Source organism: Phyllobates terribilis, unplaced genomic scaffold, assembly GCF_046119375.1.
Source record: "Phyllobates terribilis strain yellow unplaced genomic scaffold, ASM4611937v1 Scaffold_14__1_contigs__length_39327217, whole genome shotgun sequence".
In the NCBI taxonomy this organism is placed as follows: domain Eukaryota; kingdom Metazoa; phylum Chordata; class Amphibia; order Anura; family Dendrobatidae; genus Phyllobates; species Phyllobates terribilis.
In genome coordinates, this window is record NW_027362774.1 from 30,024,039 (window position 1) to 30,050,367 (window position 26,329).

The 26,329-nt window shown below is 51.6% G+C and overlaps 1 protein-coding gene across 3 annotated transcripts in view; it reads left to right on the forward strand.

The window, feature by feature from the left end:
• Positions 1-26,329, forward strand: part of HYDIN (HYDIN axonemal central pair apparatus protein) — a 313,905-nt gene that overhangs the window by 215,403 nt on the left and 72,173 nt on the right. For 2 of the 3 annotated variants that reach the window (XM_073659829.1, XM_073659830.1), the window contains exons 38-43: positions 14,134-14,283; positions 14,387-14,557; positions 14,665-14,838; positions 14,967-15,184; positions 15,856-15,990; positions 16,139-16,322. In XM_073659829.1, coding sequence (XP_073515930.1) covers positions 14,134-14,283; positions 14,387-14,557; positions 14,665-14,838; positions 14,967-15,184; positions 15,856-15,990; positions 16,139-16,322 — 1,032 coding nt within the window. The remainder of the gene's footprint in view (positions 1-14,133; positions 14,284-14,386; positions 14,558-14,664; positions 14,839-14,966; positions 15,185-15,855; positions 15,991-16,138; positions 16,323-26,329) is intronic. The other variant, XM_073659831.1, reaches the window with a different exon arrangement.

Here is a 26,329-nt window from a genome sequence, read left to right on the forward strand (position 1 = left end):
GTACCCAGTATACAGGGCATTATATCCTCCGCTGTATACTGATCCATGAGGCCGTACACCATGTCTCCGGAGGGCACTGAGGAGAGTGAGCGGTGTATGTACCCAGTATACAGGGCAGTATATCCTTCGCTGTATACTGATCCATGAGGCCGTACACCATGTCTCCGGAGGGCACAGAGGACGGTGAGCGGTGTATGTACCCAGTATACAGGGCAGTATATCCTCCGCTGTATACTGATCCATGAGGCCGTACACCATGTCTCCGGAGGGCGCAGAGGACGGTGAGCGGTGTATGTACCCAGTATACAGGGCAGTGTATCCTCCACTGTATACTGATCCATGAGGCTGTACACCATGTCTCTGGAGGGCACCGAGGACGGTGAGTGGTGTATGTACCCAGTATACAGGGCAGTATATCCTCCACTGTATACTGATCCATGAGGCTGTACACCATGTCTCTGGAGGGCACCGAGGACGGTGAGCGGTGTATGTACCCAGTATACAGGGCATTATATCCTCTGCTGTATACTGATCCTATGAGGCCGTACACCATGTCTCCGGAGGGCACAGAGAACAGTGAGCGGTGTATGTACCCAGTATACAGGGCAGTATATCCTCCGCTGTATACTGATCCTATGAGGCCATACACCATGTCTCCGGAGGGCACAGAGAACAGTGAGCGGTGTATGTACCCAGTATACAGGGCGTTATATCCTCTGCTGTATACTGATCCATGAGGCCATACACCATGTCTCCGGAGGGCACTGAGGACGGTGATCTGTGTATGTACCCAGTATACAGGGCAGTATATCCTCCGCTGTATACTGATCCATGAGGCCGTACACCATGTCTCCGGAGGGCACAGAGGACGGTAAGCCGTGTATGTACCCAGTATACAGGGCAGTATATCCTCCGCTGTATACTGATCCATGAGGCCGTACACCATGTCTCCGGAGGGCACAGAGGACGGTGAGCGGTGTGTGTACCCAGTATACAGGGCAGTATATCCTCCGCTGTATACTGATCCATGAGGCTGTACACCATGTCTCCGGAGGGCACAGAGGACGGTGAGCGGTGTATGTACCCAGTATACAGGGCAGTATATCCTCTGCTGTATACTGATCCTATGAGGCCATACACCATGTCTCCGGAGGGCACAGAGAACAGTGAGCGGTGTATGTACCCAGTATACAGGGCATTATATCCTCCGCTGTATACTGATCCATGAGGCCGTACACCATGTCTCCGGAGGGCACAGAGGACGGTAAGCCGTGTATGTACCCAGTATACAGGGCAGTATATCCTCTGCTGTATACTGATCCTATGAGGCCATACACCATGTCTCCGGAGGGCACAGAGGACGGTGAGCGGTGTATGTACCCAGTATACAGGGCAGTATATCCTCCGCTGTATACTGATCCATGAGGCCGTACACCATGTCTCCGGAGGGCACAGAGGACGGTGAGCGGTGTATGTACCCAGTATACAGGGCAGTATATCCTCTGCTGTATACTGATCCTATGAGGCCATACACCATGTCTCCGGAGGGCACAGAGAACAGTGAGCTGTGTATGTACCCAGTATACAGGGTAATATATCCTCCGCTGTATACTGATCCATGAGGCCATACACCATGTCTCCGGGGGGCACCGAGGACGGTGAGCGGTGTATGTACCCAGTATACAGGGCAGTATATCCTCCGCTGTATACTGATCCATGAGGCCGTACACCATCTCTCCGGAGGGCACCGAGGACGGTGAGCGGTGTATGTACCCAGTTTACAGGGCATTATATCCTCTGCTGTATACTGATCCATGAGGCCGTACACCATGTCTCCGGAGGGCACAGAGGACCGTGAGCGTTGTATGTACCCAGTATACAGGGCAGTATATCCTCCGCTGTATACTGATCCATGAGGCCGTACACCATGTCTCCGGAGGGCACTGAGGAGAGTGAGCGGTGTTTGCACCCAGTATACAGGGCAGTATATCCTCCACTGTATACTGATCCATGAGGCCGTACACCATGTCTCCGGAGGGCACAGAGGACGGTGAGCGGTGTATGTACCCAGTATACAGGGCAGTACATCCTCCGCTGTATACTGATCCATGAGGCCGTACACCATGTCTCCGGAGGGCACTGAGGAGAGTGAGCGGTGTATGCACCCAGTATACAGGGCAGTACATCCTCCGCTGTATACTGATCCATGAGGCCGTACACCGTGTCTCCGGAGGGCACAGAGGACGGTGAGCGGTGTATGTACCCAGTATACAGGGCAGTACATCCTCCGCTGTATACTGATCCATGAGGCCGTACACCATCTCTCCGGAGGGCACCGAGGACGGTGAGCGGTGTATGTACCCAGTTTACAGGGCATTATATCCTCTGCTGTATACTGATCCATGAGGCCATACACCATGTCTCCGGAGGGCACCGAGGACGGTGAGCGGTGTATGTACCCAGTTTACAGGGCATTATATCCTCTGCTGTATACTGATCCATGAGGCCGTACACCATGTCTCCGGAGGGCACAGAGGACCGTGAGCGTTGTATGTACCCAGTATACAGGGCAGTATATCCTCCGCTGTATACTGATCCATGAGGCCGTACACCATGTCTCCGGAGGGCACTGAGGAGAGTGAGCGGTGTTTGCACCCAGTATACAGGGCAGTATATCCTCCACTGTATACTGATCCATGAGGCCGTACACCATGTCTCCGGAGGGCACAGAGGACGGTGAGCGGTGTATGTACCCAGTATACAGGGCAGTACATCCTCCGCTGTATACTGATCCATGAGGCCGTACACCATGTCTCCGGAGGGCACTGAGGAGAGTGAGCGGTGTATGCACCCAGTATACAGGGCAGTACATCCTCCGCTGTATACTGATCCATGAGGCCGTACACCGTGTCTCCGGAGGGCACAGAGGACGGTGAGCGGTGTATGTACCCAGTATACAGGGCAGTACATCCTCCGCTGTATACTGATCCATGAGGCCGTACACCATGTCTCCGGAGGGTACTGAGGAGAGTGAGCGGTGTATGCACCCAGTATACAGGGCAGTACATCCTCCGCTGTATACTGATCCATGAGGCCGTACACCATGTCTCCGGGGGGCACCGAGGACGGTGAGCGGTGTATGTACCCAGTATACAGGGCAGTATATCCTCTGCTGTATACTGATCCATGAGGCCGTACACCATGTCTCCGGAGGGCACTGAGGACGGTGAGCCGTGTATGTACCCAGTATGCAGGGGAGTATATCCTCCGCTGTATACTGATCCATGAGGCCGTACACCATGTCTCCGGAGGGCACTGAGGACGGTGATCTGTGTATGTACCCAGTATACAGGGCAGTATATCCTCCGCTGTATACTGATCCATGAGGCTGTACACCATGTCTCTGGAGGGCACCGAGGACGGTGAGCGGTGTATGTACCCAGTATACAGGGCATTATATCCTCTGCTGTATACTGATCCTATGAGGCCGTACACCATGTCTCCGGAGGGCACAGAGAACAGTGAGCGGTGTATGTACCCAGTATACAGGGCAGTATATCCTCCGCTGTATACTGATCCTATGAGGCCATACACCATGTCTCCGGAGGGCACAGAGAACAGTGAGCGGTGTATGTACCCAGTATACAGGGCGTTATATCCTCTGCTGTATACTGATCCATGAGGCCGTACACCATGTCTCCGGAGGGCACTGAGGACGGTGATCTGTGTATGTACCCAGTATACAGGGCAGTATATCCTCCGCTGTATACTGATCCATGAGGCCGTACACCATGTCTCCGGAGGGCACAGAGGACGGTAAGCCGTGTATGTACCCAGTATACAGGGCAGTATATCCTCCGCTGTATACTGATCCATGAGGCCGTACACCATGTCTCCGGAGGGCACAGAGGACGGTGAGCGGTGTGTGTACCCAGTATACAGGGCAGTATATCCTCCGCTGTATACTGATCCATGAGGCTGTACACCATGTCTCCGGAGGGCACAGAGGACGGTGAGCGGTGTATGTACCCAGTATACAGGGCAGTATATCCTCTGCTGTATACTGATCCTATGAGGCCATACACCATGTCTCCGGAGGGCACAGAGAACAGTGAGCGGTGTATGTACCCAGTATACAGGGCATTATATCCTCCGCTGTATACTGATCCATGAGGCCGTACACCATGTCTCCGGAGGGCACAGAGGACGGTAAGCCGTGTATGTACCCAGTATACAGGGCAGTATATCCTCTGCTGTATACTGATCCTATGAGGCCATACACCATGTCTCCGGAGGGCACAGAGAACAGTGAGCGGTGTATGTACCCAGTATACAGGGCAGTATATCCTCTGCTGTATACTGATCCATGAGGCCATACACCATGTCTCCGGAGGGCACAGAGGACGGTGAGTGGTGTATGTACCCAGTATACAGGGCAGTATATCCTCCGCTGTATACTGATCCATGAGGCCGTACACCATGTCTCCGGAGGGCACAGAGGACGGTGAGCGGTGTATGTACCCAGTATACAGGGCAGTATATCCTCTGCTGTATACTGATCCTATGAGGCCATACACCATGTCTCCGGAGGGCACAGAGAACAGTGAGCTGTGTATGTACCCAGTATACAGGGTAATATATCCTCCGCTGTATACTGATCCATGAGGCCATACACCATGTCTCCGGGGGGCACCGAGGACGGTGAGCGGTGTATGTACACAGTATACAGGGCAGTATATCCTCCGCTGTATACTGATCCATGAGGCCGTACACCATCTCTCCGGAGGGCACCGAGGACGGTGAGCGGTGTATGTACCCAGTTTACAGGGCATTATATCCTCTGCTGTATACTGATCCATGAGGCCGTACACCATGTCTCCGGAGGGCACAGAGGACCGTGAGCGTTGTATGTACCCAGTATACAGGGCAGTATATCCTCCGCTGTATACTGATCCATGAGGCCGTACACCATGTCTCCGGAGGGCACTGAGGAGAGTGAGCGGTGTTTGCACCCAGTATACAGGGCAGTATATCCTCCACTGTATACTGATCCATGAGGCCGTACACCATGTCTCCGGAGGGCACAGAGGACGGTGAGCGGTGTATGTACCCAGTATACAGGGCAGTACATCCTCCGCTGTATACTGATCCATGAGGCCGTACACCATGTCTCCGGAGGGTACTGAGGAGAGTGAGCGGTGTATGCACCCAGTATACAGGGCAGTACATCCTCCGCTGTATACTGATCCATGAGGCCGTACACCATGTCTCCGGAGGGCACAGAGGACGGTGAGCGGTGTATGTACCCAGTATACAGGGCAGTACATCCTCCGCTGTATACTGATCCATGAGGCCGTACACCATGTCTCCGGAGGGCACTGAGGAGAGTGAGCGGTGTATGCACCCAGTATACAGGGCAGTACATCCTCCGCTGTATACTGATCCATGAGGCCGTACACCGTGTCTCCGGAGGGCACAGAGGACGGTGAGCGGTGTATGTACCCAGTATACAGGGCAGTACATCCTCCGCTGTATACTGATCCATGAGGCCGTACACCATGTCTCCGGAGGGTACTGAGGAGAGTGAGCGGTGTATGCACCCAGTATACAGGGCAGTACATCCTCCGCTGTATACTGATCCATGAGGCCGTACACCATGTCTCCGGGGGGCACCGAGGACGGTGAGCGGTGTATGTACCCAGTATACAGGGCAGTATATCCTCTGCTGTATACTGATCCATGAGGCCGTACACCATGTCTCCGGAGGGCACTGAGGACGGTGAGCCGTGTATGTACCCAGTATGCAGGGGAGTATATCCTCCGCTGTATACTGATCCATGAGGCCGTACACCATGTCTCCGGAGGGCACTGAGGACGGTGATCTGTGTATGTACCCAGTATACAGGGCAGTATATCCTCCGCTGTATACTGATCCATGAGGCCATACACCATGTCTCCGGAGGGCACTGAGGACGGTGAGCGGTTTATGTACCCAGTATACAGGGCAGTATATCCTCTGCTGTATACTGATCCATGAGGCCGTACACCATGTCTCCGGAGGGCACAGAGGACGGTGAGCGGTGTATGTACCCAGTATACAGGGCAGTATATCCTCTGCTGTATACTGATCCATGAGGCCGTACACCATGTCTCCGGAGGGCACAGAGGACGGTGAGCGGTGTATGTACCCAGTATACAGGGCAGTATATCCTCTGCTGTATACTGATCCATGAGGCTGTACACCATGTCTCCGGAGGGCACAGAGGACGGTGAGCGGTGTATGTACCCAGTATACAGGGCATTATATCCTCTGCTGTATACTGATCCATGAGGCCGTACACCATGTCTCCGGAGGGCACAGAGGACGGTGAGCGGTGTGTGTACCCAGTATACAGGGCAGTATATCCTCCGCTGTATACTGATCCATGAGGCTGTACACCATGTCTCCGGAGGGCACAGAGGACGGTGAGCGGTGTATGTACCCAGTATACAGGGCAGTATATCCTCTGCTGTATACTGATCCTATGAGGCCATACACCATGTCTCCGGAGGGCACAGAGAACAGTGAGCGGTGTATGTACCCAGTATACAGGGCATTATATCCTCCGCTGTATACTGATCCATGAGGCCGTACACCATGTCTCCGGAGGGCACAGAGGACGGTAAGCCGTGTATGTACCCAGTATACAGGGCAGTATATCCTCTGCTGTATACTGATCCTATGAGGCCATACACCATGTCTCCGGAGGGCACAGAGAACAGTGAGCGGTGTATGTACCCAGTATACAGGGCAGTATATCCTCCGCTGTATACTGATCCATGAGGCCGTACACCATGTCTCCGGAGGGCACAGAGGACGGTGAGCGGTGTATGTACCCAGTATACAGGGCAGTATATCCTCTGCTGTATACTGATCCTATGAGGCCATACACCATGTCTCCGGAGGGCACAGAGAACAGTGAGCTGTGTATGTACCCAGTATACAGGGTAATATATCCTCCGCTGTATACTGATCCATGAGGCCATACACCATGTCTCCGGGGGGCACCGAGGACGGTGAGCGGTGTATGTACCCAGTATACAGGGCAGTATATCCTCCGCTGTATACTGATCCATGAGGCCGTACACCATCTCTCCGGAGGGCACCGAGGACGGTGAGCGGTGTATGTACCCAGTTTACAGGGCATTATATCCTCTGCTGTATACTGATCCATGAGGCCGTACACCATGTCTCCGGAGGGCACAGAGGACCGTGAGCGTTGTATGTACCCAGTATACAGGGCAGTATATCCTCCGCTGTATACTGATCCATGAGGCCGTACACCATGTCTCCGGAGGGCACTGAGGAGAGTGAGCGGTGTTTGCACCCAGTATACAGGGCAGTATATCCTCCACTGTATACTGATCCATGAGGCCGTACACCATGTCTCCGGAGGGAACAGAGGACGGTGAGCGGTGTATGTACCCAGTATACAGGGCAGTACATCCTCCGCTGTATACTGATCCATGAGGCCGTACACCATGTCTCCGGAGGGCACTGAGGAGAGTGAGCGGTGTATGCACCCAGTATACAGGGCAGTACATCCTCCGCTGTATACTGATCCATGAGGCCGTACACCGTGTCTCCGGAGGGCACAGAGGACGGTGAGCGGTGTATGTACCCAGTATACAGGGCAGTACATCCTCCGCTGTATACTGATCCATGAGGCCGTACACCATGTCTCCGGAGGGTACTGAGGAGAGTGAGCGGTGTATGCACCCAGTATACAGGGCAGTACATCCTCCGCTGTATACTGATCCATGAGGCCGTACACCATGTCTCCGGGGGGCACCGAGGACGGTGAGCGGTGTATGTACCCAGTATACAGGGCAGTATATCCTCTGCTGTATACTGATCCATGAGGCCGTACACCATGTCTCCGGAGGGCACTGAGGACGGTGATCTGTGTATGTACCCAGTATACAGGGCAGTATATCCTCCGCTGTATACTGATCCATGAGGCTGTACACCATGTCTCTGGAGGGCACCGAGGACGGTGAGCGGTGTATGTACCCAGTATACAGGGCATTATATCCTCTGCTGTATACTGATCCTATGAGGCCGTACACCATGTCTCCGGAGGGCACAGAGAACAGTGAGCGGTGTATGTACCCAGTATACAGGGCAGTATATCCTCCGCTGTATACTGATCCTATGAGGCCATACACCATGTCTCCGGAGGGCACAGAGAACAGTGAGCGGTGTATGTACCCAGTATACAGGGCGTTATATCCTCTGCTGTATACTGATCCATGAGGCCATACACCATGTCTCCGGAGGGCACTGAGGACGGTGATCTGTGTATGTACCCAGTATACAGGGCAGTATATCCTCCGCTGTATACTGATCCATGAGGCCGTACACCATGTCTCCGGAGGGCACAGAGGACGGTAAGCCGTGTATGTACCCAGTATACAGGGCAGTATATCCTCCGCTGTATACTGATCCATGAGGCCGTACACCATGTCTCCGGAGGGCACAGAGGACGGTGAGCGGTGTGTGTACCCAGTATACAGGGCAGTATATCCTCCGCTGTATACTGATCCATGAGGCTGTACACCATGTCTCCGGAGGGCACAGAGGACGGTGAGCGGTGTATGTACCCAGTATACAGGGCAGTATATCCTCTGCTGTATACTGATCCTATGAGGCCATGCACCATGTCTCCGGAGGGCACAGAGAACAGTGAGCGGTGTATGTACCCAGTATACAGGGCATTATATCCTCCGCTGTATACTGATCCATGAGGCCGTACACCATGTCTCCGGAGGGCACAGAGGACGGTAAGCCGTGTATGTACCCAGTATACAGGGCAGTATATCCTCTGCTGTATACTGATCCTATGAGGCCATACACCATGTCTCCGGAGGGCACAGAGAACAGTGAGCGGTGTATGTACCCAGTATACAGGGCAGTATATCCTCCGCTGTATACTGATCCATGAGGCCGTACACCATGTCTCCGGAGGGCACAGAGGACGGTGAGCGGTGTATGTACCCAGTATACAGGGCAGTATATCCTCTGCTGTATACTGATCCTATGAGGCCATACACCATGTCTCCGGAGGGCACAGAGAACAGTGAGCTGTGTATGTACCCAGTATACAGGGTAATATATCCTCCGCTGTATACTGATCCATGAGGCCATACACCATGTCTCCGGGGGGCACCGAGGACGGTGAGCGGTGTATGTACCCAGTATACAGGGCAGTATATCCTCCGCTGTATACTGATCCATGAGGCCGTACACCATCTCTCCGGAGGGCACCGAGGACGGTGAGCGGTGTATGTACCCAGTTTACAGGGCATTATATCCTCTGCTGTATACTGATCCATGAGGCCGTACACCATGTCTCCGGAGGGCACTGAGGAGAGTGAGCGGTGTATGCACCCAGTATACAGGGCAGTACATCCTCTGCTGTATACTGATCCATGAGGCCGTACACCGTGTCTCCGGAGGGCACAGAGGACGGTGAGCGGTGTATGTACCCAGTATACAGGGCAGTACATCCTCCGCTGTATACTGATCCATGAGGCCGTACACCATGTCTCCGGAGGGTACTGAGGAGAGTGAGCGGTGTATGCACCCAGTATACAGGGCAGTACATCCTCCGCTGTATACTGATCCATGAGGCCGTACACCATGTCTCCGGGGGGCACCGAGGACGGTGAGCGGTGTATGTACCCAGTATACAGGGCAGTATATCCTCTGCTGTATACTGATCCATGAGGCCGTACACCATGTCTCCGGAGGGCACTGAGGACGGTGAGCCGTGTATGTACCCAGTATGCAGGGGAGTATATCCTCCGCTGTATACTGATCCATGAGGCCGTACACCATGTCTCCGGAGGGCACTGAGGACGGTGATCTGTGTATGTACCCAGTATACAGGGCAGTATATCCTCCGCTGTATACTGATCCATGAGGCCATACACCATGTCTCCGGAGGGCACTGAGGACGGTGAGCGGTTTATGTACCCAGTATACAGGGCAGTATATCCTCTGCTGTATACTGATCCATGAGGCCGTACACCATGTCTCCGGAGGGCACAGAGGACGGTGAGCGGTGTATGTACCCAGTATACAGGGCAGTATATCCTCTGCTGTATACTGATCCATGAGGCCGTACACCATGTCTCCGGAGGGCACAGAGGACGGTGAGCGGTGTATGTACCCAGTATACAGGGCAGTATATCCTCTGCTGTATACTGATCCATGAGGCTGTACACCATGTCTCCGGAGGGCACAGAGGACGGTGAGCGGTGTATGTACCCAGTATACAGGGCAGTATATCCTCCACTGTATACTGATCCATGAGGCCGTACACCATGTCTCCGGAGGGCACAGAGGACGGTAAGCGGTGTATGTACCCAGTATACAGGGCATTATATCCTCCGCTGTATACTGATCCATGAGGCCGTACACCATGTCTCCGGAGGGCACGGAGGACGGTGAGCGGTGTATGTACCCAGTATACAGGGCAATATATCCTCTGCTGTATACTGATCCATGAGGCCATACACCATGTCTCCGGAGGGCACAGAGGACGGTGAGCGGTGTATGTACCCAGTATACAGGGCAATATATCCTCCGCTGTATACTGATCCATGAGGCCGTACACCATCTCTCCGGAGGGCACAGAGGACGGTGAGCGGTGTATGTACCCAGTATACAGGGCAGTATATCCTCCACTGTATACTGATCCATGAGGCCATACACCATGTCTCCGGAGGGCACAGAGGACGGTGAGCGGTGTATGTACCCAGTATACAGGGCAGTATATCCTCCACTGTATACTGATCCATGAGGCCGTACACCATGTCTCCGGAGGGCACTGAGGAGAGTGAGCGGTGTATGTACCCAGTATACAGGGCAGTATATCCTCTGCTGTATACTGATCCATGAGGCCATACACCATGTTTCCGGAGGGCACAGAGGACGGTGAGCGGTGTATGTACCCAGTATACAGGGAATTATATCCTCCACTGTATACTGATCCATGAGGCCGTACACCATGTCTCCGGAGGGCACAGAGGACGGTGAGCGGTGTATGTACCCAGTATACAGGGCAGTATATCCTCCGCTGTATACTGATCCATGAGGCCGTACACCATGTCTCCGGAGGGCACTGAGGACGGTGAGCGGTGTATGTACCCAGTATACAGGGAATTATATCCTCCACTGTATACTGATCCATGAGGCCGTACACCATGTCTCCGGAGGGCACAGAGGACGGTGAGTGGTGTATGTACCCAGTATACAGGGCAATATATCCTCCGCTGTATACTGATCCATGAGGCCGTACACCATGTCTCCGGAGGGCACTGAGGACGGTGAGCGGTGTATGTACCCAGTATACAGGGAATTATATCCTCCACTGTATACTGATCCATGAGGCCGTACACCATGTCTCCGGAGGGCACAGAGGACGGTGAGTGGTGTATGTACCCAGTATACAGGGCAATATATCCTCCGCTGTATACTGATCCATGAGGCCGTACACCATGTCTCCGGAGGGCACAGAGGACGGTGAGCGGTGTATGTACCCAGTATACAGTGCAATATATCCTCTGCTGTATACTGATCCATGAGGCCATACACCAGGTCTCCGGAGGACACAAGAGGACCGTGAGTGGTGTATGTACCCAGTATACAGGGCAGTATATCCTCTGCTGTATACTGATCCATGAGGCCATACACCATGTCTCCGGAGGGCGCAGAGGACGGTGAGCTGTGTATGTACCCAGTATACAGGGCATTATATCCTCTGCTGTATACTGATCCATGAGGCCATACACCATGTCTCCGAAGGGCACAGAGGACGGTGAGCGGTGTATGTACCCAGTATACAGGGCAGTATATCCTCTGCTGTATACTGATCCATGAGGCCGTACACCATGTCTCCGGAGGGCGCAGAGAACGGTGAGCGGTGTATGTACCCAGTATACAGGGCAGTACATCCTCCGCTGTATACTGATCCATGAGGCCATACACCATGTCTCCGGAGGGCGCAGAGGACGGTGAGCTGTGTATGTACCCAGTATACAGGGCATTATATCCTCTGCTGTATACTGATCCATGAGGCCATACACCATGTCTCCGAAGGGCACAGAGGACGGTGAGCGGTGTATGTACCCAGTATACAGGGCAGTATATCCTCTGCTGTATACTGATCCATGAGGCCGTACACCATGTCTCCGGAGGGCGCAGAGGACGGTGAGCGGTGTATGTACCCAGTATACAGGGCAGTATATCCTCCGCTGTATACTGATCCATGAGGCCGTACACCATGTCTCCGGAGGGCACAGAGGACGGTAAGCCGTGTATGTACCCAGTATACAGGGCATTATATCCTCTGCTGTATACTGATCCATGAGGCCATACACCATGTCTCCGGAGGGCGCAGAGGACGGTGAGCTGTGTATGTACCCAGTATACAAGGCATTATATCCTCCGCTGTATACTGATCCATGAGGCCATACACCATGTCTCCGGAGGGCACAGAGGACCGTGAGCGGTGTATGTACCCAGTATACAGGGCATTATATCCTCTGCTGTATACTGATCCATGAGGCCGTACATCATGTCTCCGGAGGGCACAGAGGACGGTGAGCGGTGTATGTACCCAGTATACAGGGCATTATATCCTCTGCTGTATACTGATCCATGAGGCCGTACATCATGTCTCCGGAGGGCACAGAGGACGGTGAGCGGTGTATGTACCCAGTATACAGGGCATTATATCCTCTGCTGTATACTGATCCATGAGGCCGTACACCATGTCTCCGGAGGGCACAGAGGGCGGTGAGCGGTGTATGTACCCAGTATACAGGGCAGTATATCCTCCGCTGTATACTGATCCATGAGGCCATACACCATGTCTCCGGAGGGCACAGAGGACGGTGAGCGGTGTATGTACCCAGTATACAGGGCATTATATCCTCCACTGTATACTGATCCATGAGGCCGTACACCATGTCTCCGGAGGGCACAGAGGACGGTGAGCGGTGTATGTACCCAGTATACAGGGCAGTATATCCTCCGCTGTATACTGATCCATGAGGCCATACACCATGTCTCCGGAGGGCACAGAGGACGGTGAGCGGTGTATGTACCCAGTATACAGGGCAGTATATCCTCCACTGTATACTGATCCATGAGGCCGTACACCATGTCTCCGGAGGGCACTGAGGAGAGTGAGCGGTGTATGTACCCAGTATACAGGGCAGTATATCCTCCGCTGTATACTGATCCATGAGGCCATACACCATGTCTCCGGAGGGCACAGAGGACGGTGAGCGGTGTATGTACCCAGTATACAGGGCAGTATATCCTCCTCTGTATACTGATCCATGAGGCCATACACCATGTCTCCGGAGGGCACAGAGGACGGTGAGCGGTGTATGTACCCAGTATACAGGGCAGTATATCCTCCGCTGTATACTGATCCATGAGGCCATACACCATGTCTCCGGAGGGCACAGAGGACGGTGAGCGGTGTGTGTACCCAGTATACAGGGCAATATATCCTCCTCTGTATACTGATCCATGAGGCCGTACACCATGTCTCCGGAGGGCACTGAGGAGAGTGAGCGGTGTATGTACCCAGTATACAGGGCAGTATATCCTCCACTGTATACTGATCCATGAGGCCGTACACCATGTTTCCGGAGGGCACAGAGGAGAGTGAGCGGTGTATGTACCCAGTATACAGGGCAGTATATCCTCCGCTGTATACTGATCCATGAGGCCGTACACCATGTCTCCGGAGGGCACTGAGGACCGTGAGCGGTGTATGTACCCAGTATACAGGGCAGTATATCCTCCACTGTATACTGATCCATGAGGCCGTACACCATGTCTCCGGAGGGCACAGAGGACGGTGAGCGGTGTATGTACCCAGTATACAGGGCAGTATATCCTCCGCTGTATACTGATCCATGAGGCCGTACACCATGTCTCCGGAGGGCGCAGAGGACGGTGAGCGGTGTGTGCATCCAGTATACAGTGTATCCTCCGGAGGGCAGTGGAGAGCTGAGATGTAGTTCAGGCTGCAGATCGTTGCTCCTCTTATCCGGCCTCTTGTTGATTAGGTGCTGTGTACGAGGCGGAGACGGAGCTGGTGTCTGATCGGGATGAGAGAGCGGAGCTTCCTTCGGCGCAGCGCTTCCCGTCTACCACCAGCTGTGGAGAGGGCGGCTCGTCTATCAGAGAAGCTGAGGAGGACAAGGGAGCGGGGTCAGGTGAGGTGAAAGGTCTGGAGAGATCTCTGTGGTAATGGGCTCGAGGACAGGGGGTTCATAAGTGTCGGGGGCATCACCACGATCAGATTGTATCTTTGTGGAGGTGAAGAAGTCGGCAGAAATGATGGAAACAGCAAAGGCATGGGCGACCTGGAAAGCAACCCGGTGTCCTCAGCCATTGCCCGGTACATGGGCATTGACACCAGCATTGAAGGCCAAGCAGCAAGAAATCGGCGTGGCATCGCTATAATTGTACATGGAGCCCCCCTTACAGGTGAGATGAGAAAGTGCTGCATCTGCTGAGGGTAGTAGTGAGCAGATATTATAAATCTCGCCACTCCCATCTGCGAACACCAGCCTTCCAACCCTTTGTCTATTTAGGCAAGAGCTCCGCGGCAGTGGTCCTGGCCCAGCATTACAATGTAGCCTGTCTTTCCATTAACGCGGTGGTCCTGGAAGCCATCTCTGATGGGAACAGTCCTACTGGCCTGAAAGCAAGACAACTGTGTGCCAAGGCTGCGCTCAACCAGGCGCTGCGGGAGTCTGAGGAGGCAGGTACGTCACACCGGCACCTGCAGGACTGCGGTGATGGAGGTTGGGTATCTAGGCTGATGTCGTCTGCTGTGTGAATCCTTCTGGGTAGTGTCCAGGGAAGAGGTGACATGGTAACTTGTGTCCTGCAGCCTCCATGGTCGATACCCCCAGCGGTCAGACTGCATTAAGCGTGGAAGCGCTGGCCAAGCACACAGCAGAGGGGGGACCGGCTGTGGAGCCCAGAGCCGCCCCTCAGTCCGTAATCTCCCGGGGGAATCGAGGAAGTCTGCTGGCTGCAAAGGGCAAACCGGAGTCTCACCAATTCCCAGGAGCCAGGCAGTATCTGTCAGATCAGGCAGCTTCACAGGTAAGGGGGCAATGCCCGCTGCCCATCCTGATGAAGATCCCGCAGGGTTCAGTCTCCGGTCGTATGGAGGGTTCAGTCTCCGGTCGTACGGCGGGTTCAGTCTCCTTTCTTACGGCGGGTTCAGTCTCCTTTCTTACGGCGGGTTCAATCTCCGTTCCTACAGCGGGTTCAGTCTCCGGTCGTACGGCGGGTTCAGTCTCCGGTCGTACGGCGGGTTCAGTCTCCGGTCGTACGGCGGGTTCAGTCTCCGGTCGTACGGCGGGTTCAGTCTCCGGTCGTACGGCGGGTTCAGTCTCCGGTCGTACGGCGGGTTCAGTCTCCGGTCGTACGGCGGGTTCAGTCTCCGGTCGTACGGAGGGTTCAGTCTCCGGTCCTACCGAAGGGGTCACTCTGTATTCCTGCCTATTCTGCTTTCTCCATCTGGGGCCTTCATCTCAAGTCCAGAAACTGTCATTCAGAAGGAGACATCGAGTGCTGCAAAGGGATCCAAAATCTAAATCTCCAGACCCCATTTTGACATCTTTTCTGGTGGTGTTCATCTTCTACACCAGGCACACTCCTGTGACATGGAGAAAGGATGAACGTCACCGAAAAATAATGGACAGGGATCGCAAAAAAGCCAGAAATGTAATGTGAAAGAGGCTGTGTAAGTCTGGTCTTTCTTCCTGCAGTCAGGGAGCTCGCCTCTCCCCGGTCCTGCAGCGCGGCGCCTGAGCGTGAGCGCAAGTGTGGGCGGCGAACTGGGACTGCTGAGCTGCGTGCTCCCGGAGGAGCTGCTGCTGGAAATCCTCTGTGAGCGGCTCCAGGTATGTGCGCCATGTCTGCTGCTGACGTCAAATGGACCGCAGGGACGCCGCCTGTATGCTGACCTCTGACTGATGGTCATTGGGTTACCCGGCGCTGTATACTGCTCCAGTGTCACCTCCTATATTTAATGCTTCTTTTTCCTCGCAGCTAAATGACTGTTTCCACGGCGTTGTGTTTGATGGCCTCGATACCTTGTTTGCTCGCAGCATGTCCTCCGCTCTCCACATTATCCTGAAGGCTCTGAACAATCGCCAGCACATATATCTGCTCAATCTGTGGCAGGATTACGCCACAATGAAGGCGCGAGACGCCGCCCGGAGGCAGCAGGACGGTAATAAGCATCCACATGTCATATATCAGGGGCCGCTGCGTCATATATCGGGGACCTCCATGTCACATATATATATATATATTTTTTATATATATATGTATATACACAGTACAGATCAAAAGTTTGGACACACCTTCTCATTTAAAGATTTTTCTGTATTTTCTTGACTATGAGAATTGTACATTCACACTGAAGGCATCAAAACTATGAATTACCACATGTGGAATTATATACTTAACAAAAAAGTGTGAAACAACGGAAAATATGTCTTATATTCTAGGGTCTTCACAGTAGCCACCTTTTGCTTTGATGACTGCTTTGCACCCTCTTGGCATTCGCTTGATGAGCTTCAAGAGGTCGTCACCGGAAATGGTCTTCACTTCACAGGTGTGCCCTGTCAGGTTTAATAAGTGGGATTTCTTGCCTTATAAATGGGGTTGGGACCATCAGTTGTGTTGTGCAGAAGTCAGGTGGATACACAGCTGATAGTCCTACTGAATAGACTGTTAGAATTTGTATTATGGCAAGAAAAAAGCAGCTAAGTAAAGAAAAACGAGTGGCCATCATTACTTTAAGAAATGAAGGTTAGTCAGTCCGAAAAATTGGGCAAACTTTGAAAGTGTCCCCAAGTGCAGTTGCAAAAACCATCAAGCGCTACAAAGAAACTGGCTCACATGAGGACCGCCCCAGGAAAGGAAGACCAAGAGTCACCTCTGCTTCTGAGGATAAGTTTATCCGAGTCACCAGCCTCAGAAATCGCAGGTTAACAGCAGCTCAGATTAGAGACCAGGTCAATGCCACACAGAGTTCTAGCAGCAGACACATCTCTACAACAACTGTTAAGAGGAGACTTTGTGCAGCAGGCCTTCATGGTAAAATAGCTGCTAGGAAACCACTGCTAAGGACAGGCAACAAGCAGAAGAGACTTGTTTGGGCTAAAGAACACAAGGAATGGACATTAGACCAGTGGCAATCTGTGCTTTGGTCTGATGAGTCCAAATTTGAGATCTTTGGTTCCAACCACCATGTCTTTGTGCGACGCAGAAAAGGTGAACGGATGGACTCTACATGCCTGGTTCCCACCGTGAAGCATGGAGGAGGAGGTGTGATGGTGTGGGGGGGCTTTGCTGGTGACACTGTTGGGGATTTATTCAAAATTGAAGGCATACTGAACCAGCATCTTGCAGCGGCATGCTATTCCATCCGGTTTGCGTTTAGTTGGACCATCATTTATTTTTCAACAGGACAATGACCCCAAACACCTCCAGGCTGTGTAAGGGCTATTTGACCAAGAGGGAGAGTTATGGGGGGCTACGCCAGATGACCTGGCCTCCACAGTCACCAGACCTGAACCCAATCGAGATGGTTTGGGGTGAGCTGGACCGCAGAGTGAAGGCAAGAGGGCCAACAAGTGCTAAGCATCTCTGGGAACTCCTTCAAGATTGTTGGAAGACCATTTCCGGTGACTACCTCTTGAAGCTCATCAAGAGAATGCCAAGAGAGTGCAAAGCAGTCATCAAAGCAAAAGGTGGCTACTGTGAAGACCCTAGAATATAAGACATATTTTCAGTTGTTTCACACTTTTTTGTTAAGTATATAATTCCACATGTGGTAATTCATAGTTTTGATGCCTTCAGTGTGAATGTACAATTTTCATAGTCAGGAAAATACAGAAAAATCTTTAAATGAGAAGGTGTGTCCAAACTTTTGGTCTGTACTGTATGTATTAGTTGACACCAGAAGTTTCCATCCACTATATATAAAGACACATATGATGTTTTTCTCAATATCTGACTTGGAATCAGAATAAACCTTTCCCGTTTTAGGACAATTAGGATTTTACCATAATGTTTAATATTTGCCAAATACCAGAATAATGAGAGAGAGAAGGTTTAAGACATTTTTATTACTTACTGCAGAGTCAGAAGTTTCCATCTCATTAGTATTTGGTGCCATTGCCCTTACACTGAATGACTTGGGTCAGACGTTTGGGATCTCCTTCCACAGCTTCTCACAATAGTTGGTGGAATTTGGGCCGATTCCTCCTGACAGAACTGCTGTACCTGATCCAGGTTTGGAGGTCGCCTTGCTCTGGTGTACCTGATCCAGGTTTGGAGGTCGCCTTGCTCTGGTGTACCTGATCCAGGTTTGGAGGTCGCCTTGCTCTGGTGTACCTGATCCAGGTTTGGAGGTCGTCTTGCTCTGCTGTACCTGATCCAGGTTTGGAGGTCGTCTTGCTCTGCTGTACCTGATCCAGGTTTGGAGGTCGCCTTGCTCTGGTGTACCTGATCCAGGTTTGGAGGTCGTCTTGCTCTGCTGTACCTGATCCAGGTTTGGAGGTCGTCTTGCTCTGCTGTACCTGATCCAGGTTTGGAGGTCGCCTTGCTCTGGTGTACCTGATCCAGGTTTGGAGGTCGTCTTGCTCTGCTGTACCTGATCCCGGTTTGGAGGTCGCCTTGCTCTGGTGTACCTGATCCAGGTTTGGAGGTCGTCTTGCTCTGCTGTACCTGATCCCGGTTTGGAGGTCGCCTTGCTCTGGAGTACCTGATCCAGGTTTGGAGGTCGCCTTGCTCTGGTGTACCTGATCCAGGTTTGGAGGTCGCCTTGCTCTGGTGTACCTGATCTAGGTTTGGAGGTCGCCTTGCTCTGGTGTACCTGATCCCGGTTTGGAGGTCGCCTTGCTCTGCTGTACCTGATCCAGGTTTGGAGGTCGCCTTGCTCTGGTGTACCTGATCCAGGTTTGGAGGTCGCCTTGCTCTGGTGTACCTGATCCAGGTTTGGAGGTCGCCTTGCTCTGGTGTACCTGATCCAGGTTTGGAGGTCGCCTTGCTCTGGTGTACCTGATCCCGGTTTGGAGGTCGACTTGCTCTGGAGTACCTGATCCAGGTTTGGAGGTCGCCTTGCTCTGGTGTACCTGATCCAGGTTTGGAGGTCGCCTTGCTCTGGTGTACCTGATCCAGGTTTGGAGGTCGCCTTGCTCTGGTGTACCTGATCCAGGTTTGGAGGTCGCCTTGCTCTGGTGTACCTGATCCAGGTTTGGAGGTCGCCTTGCTCTGGTGTACCTGATCCCGGTTTGGAGGTCGACTTGCTCTGGAGTACCTGATCCCGGTTTGGAGGTCGCCTTGCTCTGGTGTACCTGATCCAGGTTTGGAGGTCGCCTTGCTCTGGTGTACCTGATCCAGGTTTGGAGGTCGCCTTGCTCTGGTGTACCTGACCCAGGTTTGGAGGTCGCCTTGCCTTGCTCTGGTGTACCTGATCCAGGTTTGGAGGTCGCCTTGCTCTGGTGTACCTGATCCAGGTTTGGAGGTCGCCTTGCTCTGGTGTACCTGATCCAGGTTTGGAGGTCGCCTTGCTCTGGTGTACCTGATCCAGGTTTGGAGGTCGCCTTGCTCTGGAGTACCTGATCCAGGTTTGGAGGTCGCCTTGCTCTGGTGTACCTGATCCAGGTTTGGAGGTCGCCTTGCTCTGGTGTACCTGATCCCGGTTTGGAGGTCGACTTGCTCTGGAGTACCTGATCCCGGTTTGGAGGTCGCCTTGCTCTGGTGTACCTGATCCAGGTTTGGAGGTCGCCTTGCTCTGGTGTACCTGATCCAGGTTTGGAGGTCGCCTTGCTCTGGTGTACCTGACCCAGGTTTGGAGGTCGCCTTGCCTTGCTCTGGTGTACCTGATCCAGGTTTGGAGGTCGCCTTGCTCTGGTGTACCTGATCCAGGTTTGGAGGTCGCCTTGCTCTGGTGTACCTGATCCAGGTTTGGAGGTCGCCTTGCTCTGGTGTACCTGATCCAGGTTTGGAGGTCGCCTTGCTCTGGTGTACCTGATCCCTGTTTGGAGGTCGACTTGCTCTGGAGTACCTGATCCAGGTTTGGAGGTCACCTTGCTCTTGTGTACCTGATCCAGGTTTGGAGGTCGCCTTGCTCTGGTGTACCTGATCCAGGTTTGGAGGTCGCCTTGCTCTGGTGTACCTGATCCAGGTTTGGAGGTCGCCTTGCTCTGGTGTACCTGATCCAGGTTTGGAGGTCGCCTTGCTCTGGAGTACCTGATCCCGGTTTGGAGGTCGTCTTGCTCTGGAGTACCTGATCCCGGTTTGGAGGTCGCCTTGCTCTGGTGTACCTGATCCCGATTTGGAGGTTGCCTTGCTCTGGAGTACCTGATCCCGATTTGGAGGTTGCCTTGCTCTGGTGTACCTGATCCAGGTTTGGAGGTCGCCTTGCTCTGGTGTACCTGATCCAGGTTTGGAGGTCGCCTTGCTCTGGTGTACCTGATCCCGGTTTGGAGGTCGACTTGCTCTGGAGTACCTGATCCCGGTTTGGAGGTCGCCTTGCTCTGGTGTACCTGATCCAGGTTTGGAGGTCGCCTTGCTCTGGTGTACCTGATCCAGGTTTGGAGGTCGCCTTGCCTTGCTCTGGTGTACCTGATCCAGGTTTGGAGGTCGCCTTGCCTTGCTCTGGTGTACCTGATCCAGGTTTGGAGGTCGCCTTGCTCTGGTGTACCTGATCCAGGTTTGGAGGTCGCCTTGCTCTGGTGTACCTGATCCAGGTTTGGAGGTCGCCTTGCTCTGGTGTACCTGATCCAGGTTTGGAGGTCGCCTTGCTCTGGTGTACCTGATCCCGGTTTGGAGGTCGACTTGCTCTGGAGTACCTGATCCAGGTTTGGAGGTCGCCTTGCTCTGGTGTACCTGATCCAGGTTTGGAGGTCGCCTTGCTCTGGTGTACCTGATCCAGGTTTGGAGGTCGCCTTGCTCTGGTGTACCTGATCCAGGTTTGGAGGTCGCCTTGCTCTGGTGTACCTGATCCAGGTTTGGAGGTCGCCTTGCTCTGGAGTACCTGATCCCGGTTTGGAGGTCGTCTTGCTCTGGAGTACCTGATCCCGGTTTGGAGGTCGCCTTGCTCTGGTGTACCTGATCCCGATTTGGAGGTTGCCTTGCTCTGGAGTACCTGATCCCGGTTTGGAGGTCGTCTTGCTCGGCACTCGCAGCCTTTTCAGCTTTGCCCATACATTTTCAATAGGATTGAGATCAGGGCTTTGTGATGGCCGCTCCAAAACATGGACTTTGTTATCCTTAAAGGAATAATCCCATCTCCAAGATCCTATCCCAATATGTAGTAGGTTTAATAATAATAATAATATTAGCAAATACCTCCAATTAGAAATGTAGTATAGTTTTTCTGATTCGTTATGTCTCTTTCCTCATGTGCAGACATTGCAGGATCTTAGGTATCCATGGTTACGACCACTAGCAACTAGCTGTTACTATGTCAGTGGTCGTAACCATGGATACCCAAGGTCCTGCAATGTCTGCACATGAGGAAAGAAACATAACGAATCAGAAAAACTATACTACATTTCTAATTGGAGGTATTTACTAATATTATTATTATTATTATTACACCTACTATATATTGGGATAGGATCTTGGAGATGGTATTTCTACTTTAAGCCTCTTTGTTACCATTTTGGCCGTATGCTTCGGGTCATTGTCCATTTGGAAGACCCATTTCCACCCAAGCTTTATCTTCCTGGCTGATGTCTTGAGATGTTGCTTTAGTATTGCCAGAAAATCTTCTTTTCTCATGATGCCATGTATTTTGTGACGTGCACCAGTCCCTCCTGCTGCAAAGCAACCCCACAACATGATGCTGCCACCCCCATGCTTCACAGTTGGGATGGTGTTCTTAGGCTTCCAAACTTCTCCCTTTTTCCTCCAAACTTAACAATGGTCATTATGCCAAAAAAGCTCAATTTTAGTTTCATCAGACCACAGGACATGTCTCCAAAAATTAAGGTCTTTGTTCCTGTGTGCATTTACAAACATTAATCTGGCTTCTTATGTTTCTTTTGGAGTAATGGCTTCCTCCTGGCAGAGTGGCCTTTCAGTCCATGTTGATACAGTACTCGTTTCACTGTGGATATTGACACAATCTTACCAGCTTCCGCCATCATCTTCACAAGGTCTTTTGCTTTTGTCCTTGGGTTGATAAGCACATGTTGGTCCAAAGCACGTTCATCTCTGGGACACAGAACCCGTCTCCTTCCTGAGCGGTATGATGGCTGGACATTCCCATCTTGTTTGTACAGATGAACGAGGCACCTTCAGGGATCTTGAAATTGTACCCAAGGATGAGCCAGACTTGTGCAAGTCCACAATTCTCTTCCTGATATCTTGGCTGATTTCTTTAGACTTTCCCATGATGCTACACAAAGAAGCAGTGTGTTTCAGGTGTGCATTAAAATACATCCACAGGCGTGTCTCTAATTAACTCAGATGTTGCCAAAAATCGTATCAGAAGCTTCCAAATACCTGACATAATCATATGGGCCATCCAGAATTGTTTAAAGGCAGAGTAATCTTACTGTATGGAAACTTCTGACTCTGCAGTAAGTAATAAAAATGCCTTAAACCTTCTCTCTCTCTCTCATTATTCCGGCATTGGGCAAATATTAAACATTATGGTAAAATCCTAATTGTCCTAAAACGGGAAAGGTTTATTCTGATTCCATGTCAGATATTGAGAAAAACATCATATGTGTCTTTATATATAGTGGATGGAAACTTCTGGTTTTAACTGTATGACATGGAGGTCCCACATACAGTACAGACCAAAAGTTTGGACACACCTTCTCATTTAAAGATTTTTCTGTATTTTCATGACTATGAAAATTGTACATTCACACTGAAGGCATCAAAACTATGAATTACCACATGTGGAATTATATACTTACCAAAAAAGTGTGAAACAACTGAAAATATGTCTTATATTCTAGGGTCTTCACAGTAGCCCCCTTTTGCTTTGATGACTGCTTTGCACACTCTTGGCATTCTCTTGATGAGCTTCAAGAGGTAGTCTCCGGAAATGGTCTTCACTTCACAGGTGTGCCCTGTCAGGTTTAATAAGTGGGATTTCTTGCCTTATAAATGGGGTTGGGACCATCAGTTGTGTTGTGCAGAAGTCTGGTGGATACACAGCTGATAGTCCTACTGAATAGACTGTTAGAATTTGTATTATGGCAAGAAAAAAGCAGCTAAGTAAAGAAAAACGAGTGGCCATCATTACTTTAAGAAATGAAGGTCAGTCAGTCCGAAAAATTGGGCTAACTTTGAAAGTGTCCCCGAGTGCAGTTGCAAAAACCATCAAGCGCTACAAAGAAACTGACTCACATGAGGACCGCCCCAGGAAAGGAAGACCAAGAGTCACCTCTGCTTCTGAAGATAAGTTTATCCGAGTCACCAGCCTCAGAAATCGCAGGTTAACAGCAGCTCAGATTAGAGACAAGGTCAATGCCACACAGAGGTCTAGCAGCAGACACATCTCTACAACAACTGTTAAGAGGAGACTTTGTGCAGCAGCCTTCATGGTAAAATAGCTGCTAGGAAACCACTAAGGACAGGCAACAAGCAGAAGAGACTTGTTTGGGCTAAAGAACACAAGGAATGGACATTAGACCAGTGTAAATCTGTGCTTTGGTCTGATGAGTCCAAATTTGAGATCTTTGGTTCCAACCACCGTGTCTTTGTGTGACGCAGAAAAGGTGAACGGATGGACTCTACATGCCTGGTTCCCACCGTGAAGCATGGAGGAGGAGGTGTGATGGTGTGGGGGTGCTTTGCTGGTGACACTGTTGGGGATTTATTCAAAATTGAAGGCATACTGAACCAGCATGGCTACCACAGCATCTTGCAGCGGCATGCTATTCCATCCGGTTTGCGTTTAGTTGGACCATCATTTATTTTTCAACAGGACAATGACCCCAAACACCTCCAGGCTGTGTAAGGGCTATTTGACCAAGAGGGAGAGTGATGGGGGGCTACGCCAGATGACCTGGCCTCCACAGTCACCAGACCTGACCCCAACCGAGATGGTTTGGGGTGAGCTGGACCGTAGAGTGAAGGCAAAAGGGCCAACAAGTGCTAAGCATCTCTGGGAACTCCTTCAAGATTGTTGGAAGACCATTTCCGGTGACTACCTCCTGAAGCTCATCAAGAGAATGCCAAGAGTGTGCAAAGCAGTCATCAAAGCAAAAGGTGGCTACTGTGAAGACCCTAGAATATAAGACATATTTTCAGTTGTTTCACACTTTTTTGCTAAGTATATAATTCCACATGTGGTAATTCATAGTTTTGATGCCTTCAGTGTGAATGTACAATTTTCTTAGTCATGAAAATACAGAAAAATCTTTAAATGAGAAGGTGTGTCCAAACTTTTGGTCTGTACTAATATATATATATATATATATATATATATATATATATATATATATATATATATATCTCAACGGGGACCTCTGTGTCATGTATATGTATGTATATGTATATCGGATCGGGGTCCTTCGGGTTATATACACTGCTTAAAAAATAAAGGGAACACTGAAACAACACAATGTAACTCCAAATGAATCTCACTTCTGTGAAATCTACCCGTTCAGTTATGAGGCGACACTGATTGTGAATCCATTTCTCCTGCTGTTGTGGAAATGGAACAGACAACTTGTAGAAATGATCGGCAATTAGCAAGATACCCCCTATAATGGAGCGGTCCTGCAGGTGGTGACCACAGACCATTTCTCTGTTCTCATCCTTTTTGGCTGTTGTTTTGGTCACTTTTTTGCATTTTGTCATTGCTCTTACCCTTAGAGGTACAGGAGCATGAGGTGGTGTCTACAACCCACAGAAGTTGCTCAGGTTGTGCAGCTCATCCAGGATGGCACATCAATGCGAGCTCTGGCAAGAAGGGCAGCTGTGTCTGTCAGCGCAGTGTCCAGAGCATGGAGCAGATATATAAATGGAGGGCACCATCCAATGAAGGGGATCTACATGCGGTATACCAGAAAATACAATAATGAATAAATAAAAATAAGAGGGTATACCATGCAGCAGTGATCACCCAGAGAATTAATACATACAAATATATACATTTTTATTAAATATGCATAATTACAAAATAACCCAAAAAACATTAAAACACAAGTAAAAACCCAGTGAGAACCCTCAATGAGTGAGAGTCCACCCACTGTGCATCTGCTCCTTATGATAAAGACAGGCAGAGTACAAGAATAGATAACAAATAGCACTGATGGCCGATACCCAAGATGACCCACAAACCTGCGGTCAAAAGAATATAGTAGATATTAATGGATACACAATATAATCCATGTGACTCTCATAAATTAATTATGAGAATAACAGCAAAAAGGAATGATGACCATTGAAGATGTAATAGTACAGAGATCACAGCAAGTAACGTATACCATAAAGCCCGGCTGGGCCCACCCACCTTTTCTGTTACCCGGCTGGGCCCACCCACCTTTTCTGTTACCCGGCTGGGCCCACCCACCTTTTCTGCTACTCGGCTGGGCCCACCCACCTTTTCTGTTACCCGGCTGGGCCCACCCACCTTTTCTGCTACTCGGCTGGGCCCACCCACCTTTTCTGTTACCCGGCTGGGCCCACCCACCTTTTCTGTTACCCGGCTGGGCCCACCCACCTTTTCTGCTACTCGGCTGGGCCCACCCACCTTTTCTGCTACCCGGCTGGGTCCACCCACCTTTTCTGCTACCCGGCTGGGCCCACCCACCTTTTCTGCTACCCGGCTGGGCCCACCCACCTTTTCTGCTACCCGGCTGGGCCCACCCACCTTTTCTGCTACCTGGCTGGGCCCACCTACCTTTCTGCTACCCGGCTGGGCCCACCCACCTTTTCTGCTACCTGGCTGGGCCCACCTACCTTTCTGCTACCCGGCTGGGCCCACCCACCTTTTCTGCTACCTGGCTGGGCCCACCTACCTTTCTGCTACTCGGCTGGGCCCACCCACCTTTTCTGCTACCCGGCTGGGCCCACCCACCTTTTCTGCTACCCGGCTGGGCCCACCCACCTTTTCTGCTACCCGACTGGGCCCACCCACCTTTTCTGCTACCCGGCTGGGCCCACCCACCTTTCTGCTACCCGGCTGGGCCCACCCACCTTTTCTGCTACCTGGCTGGGCCCACCCACCTTTCTGCTACCTGGCTGGGCCCA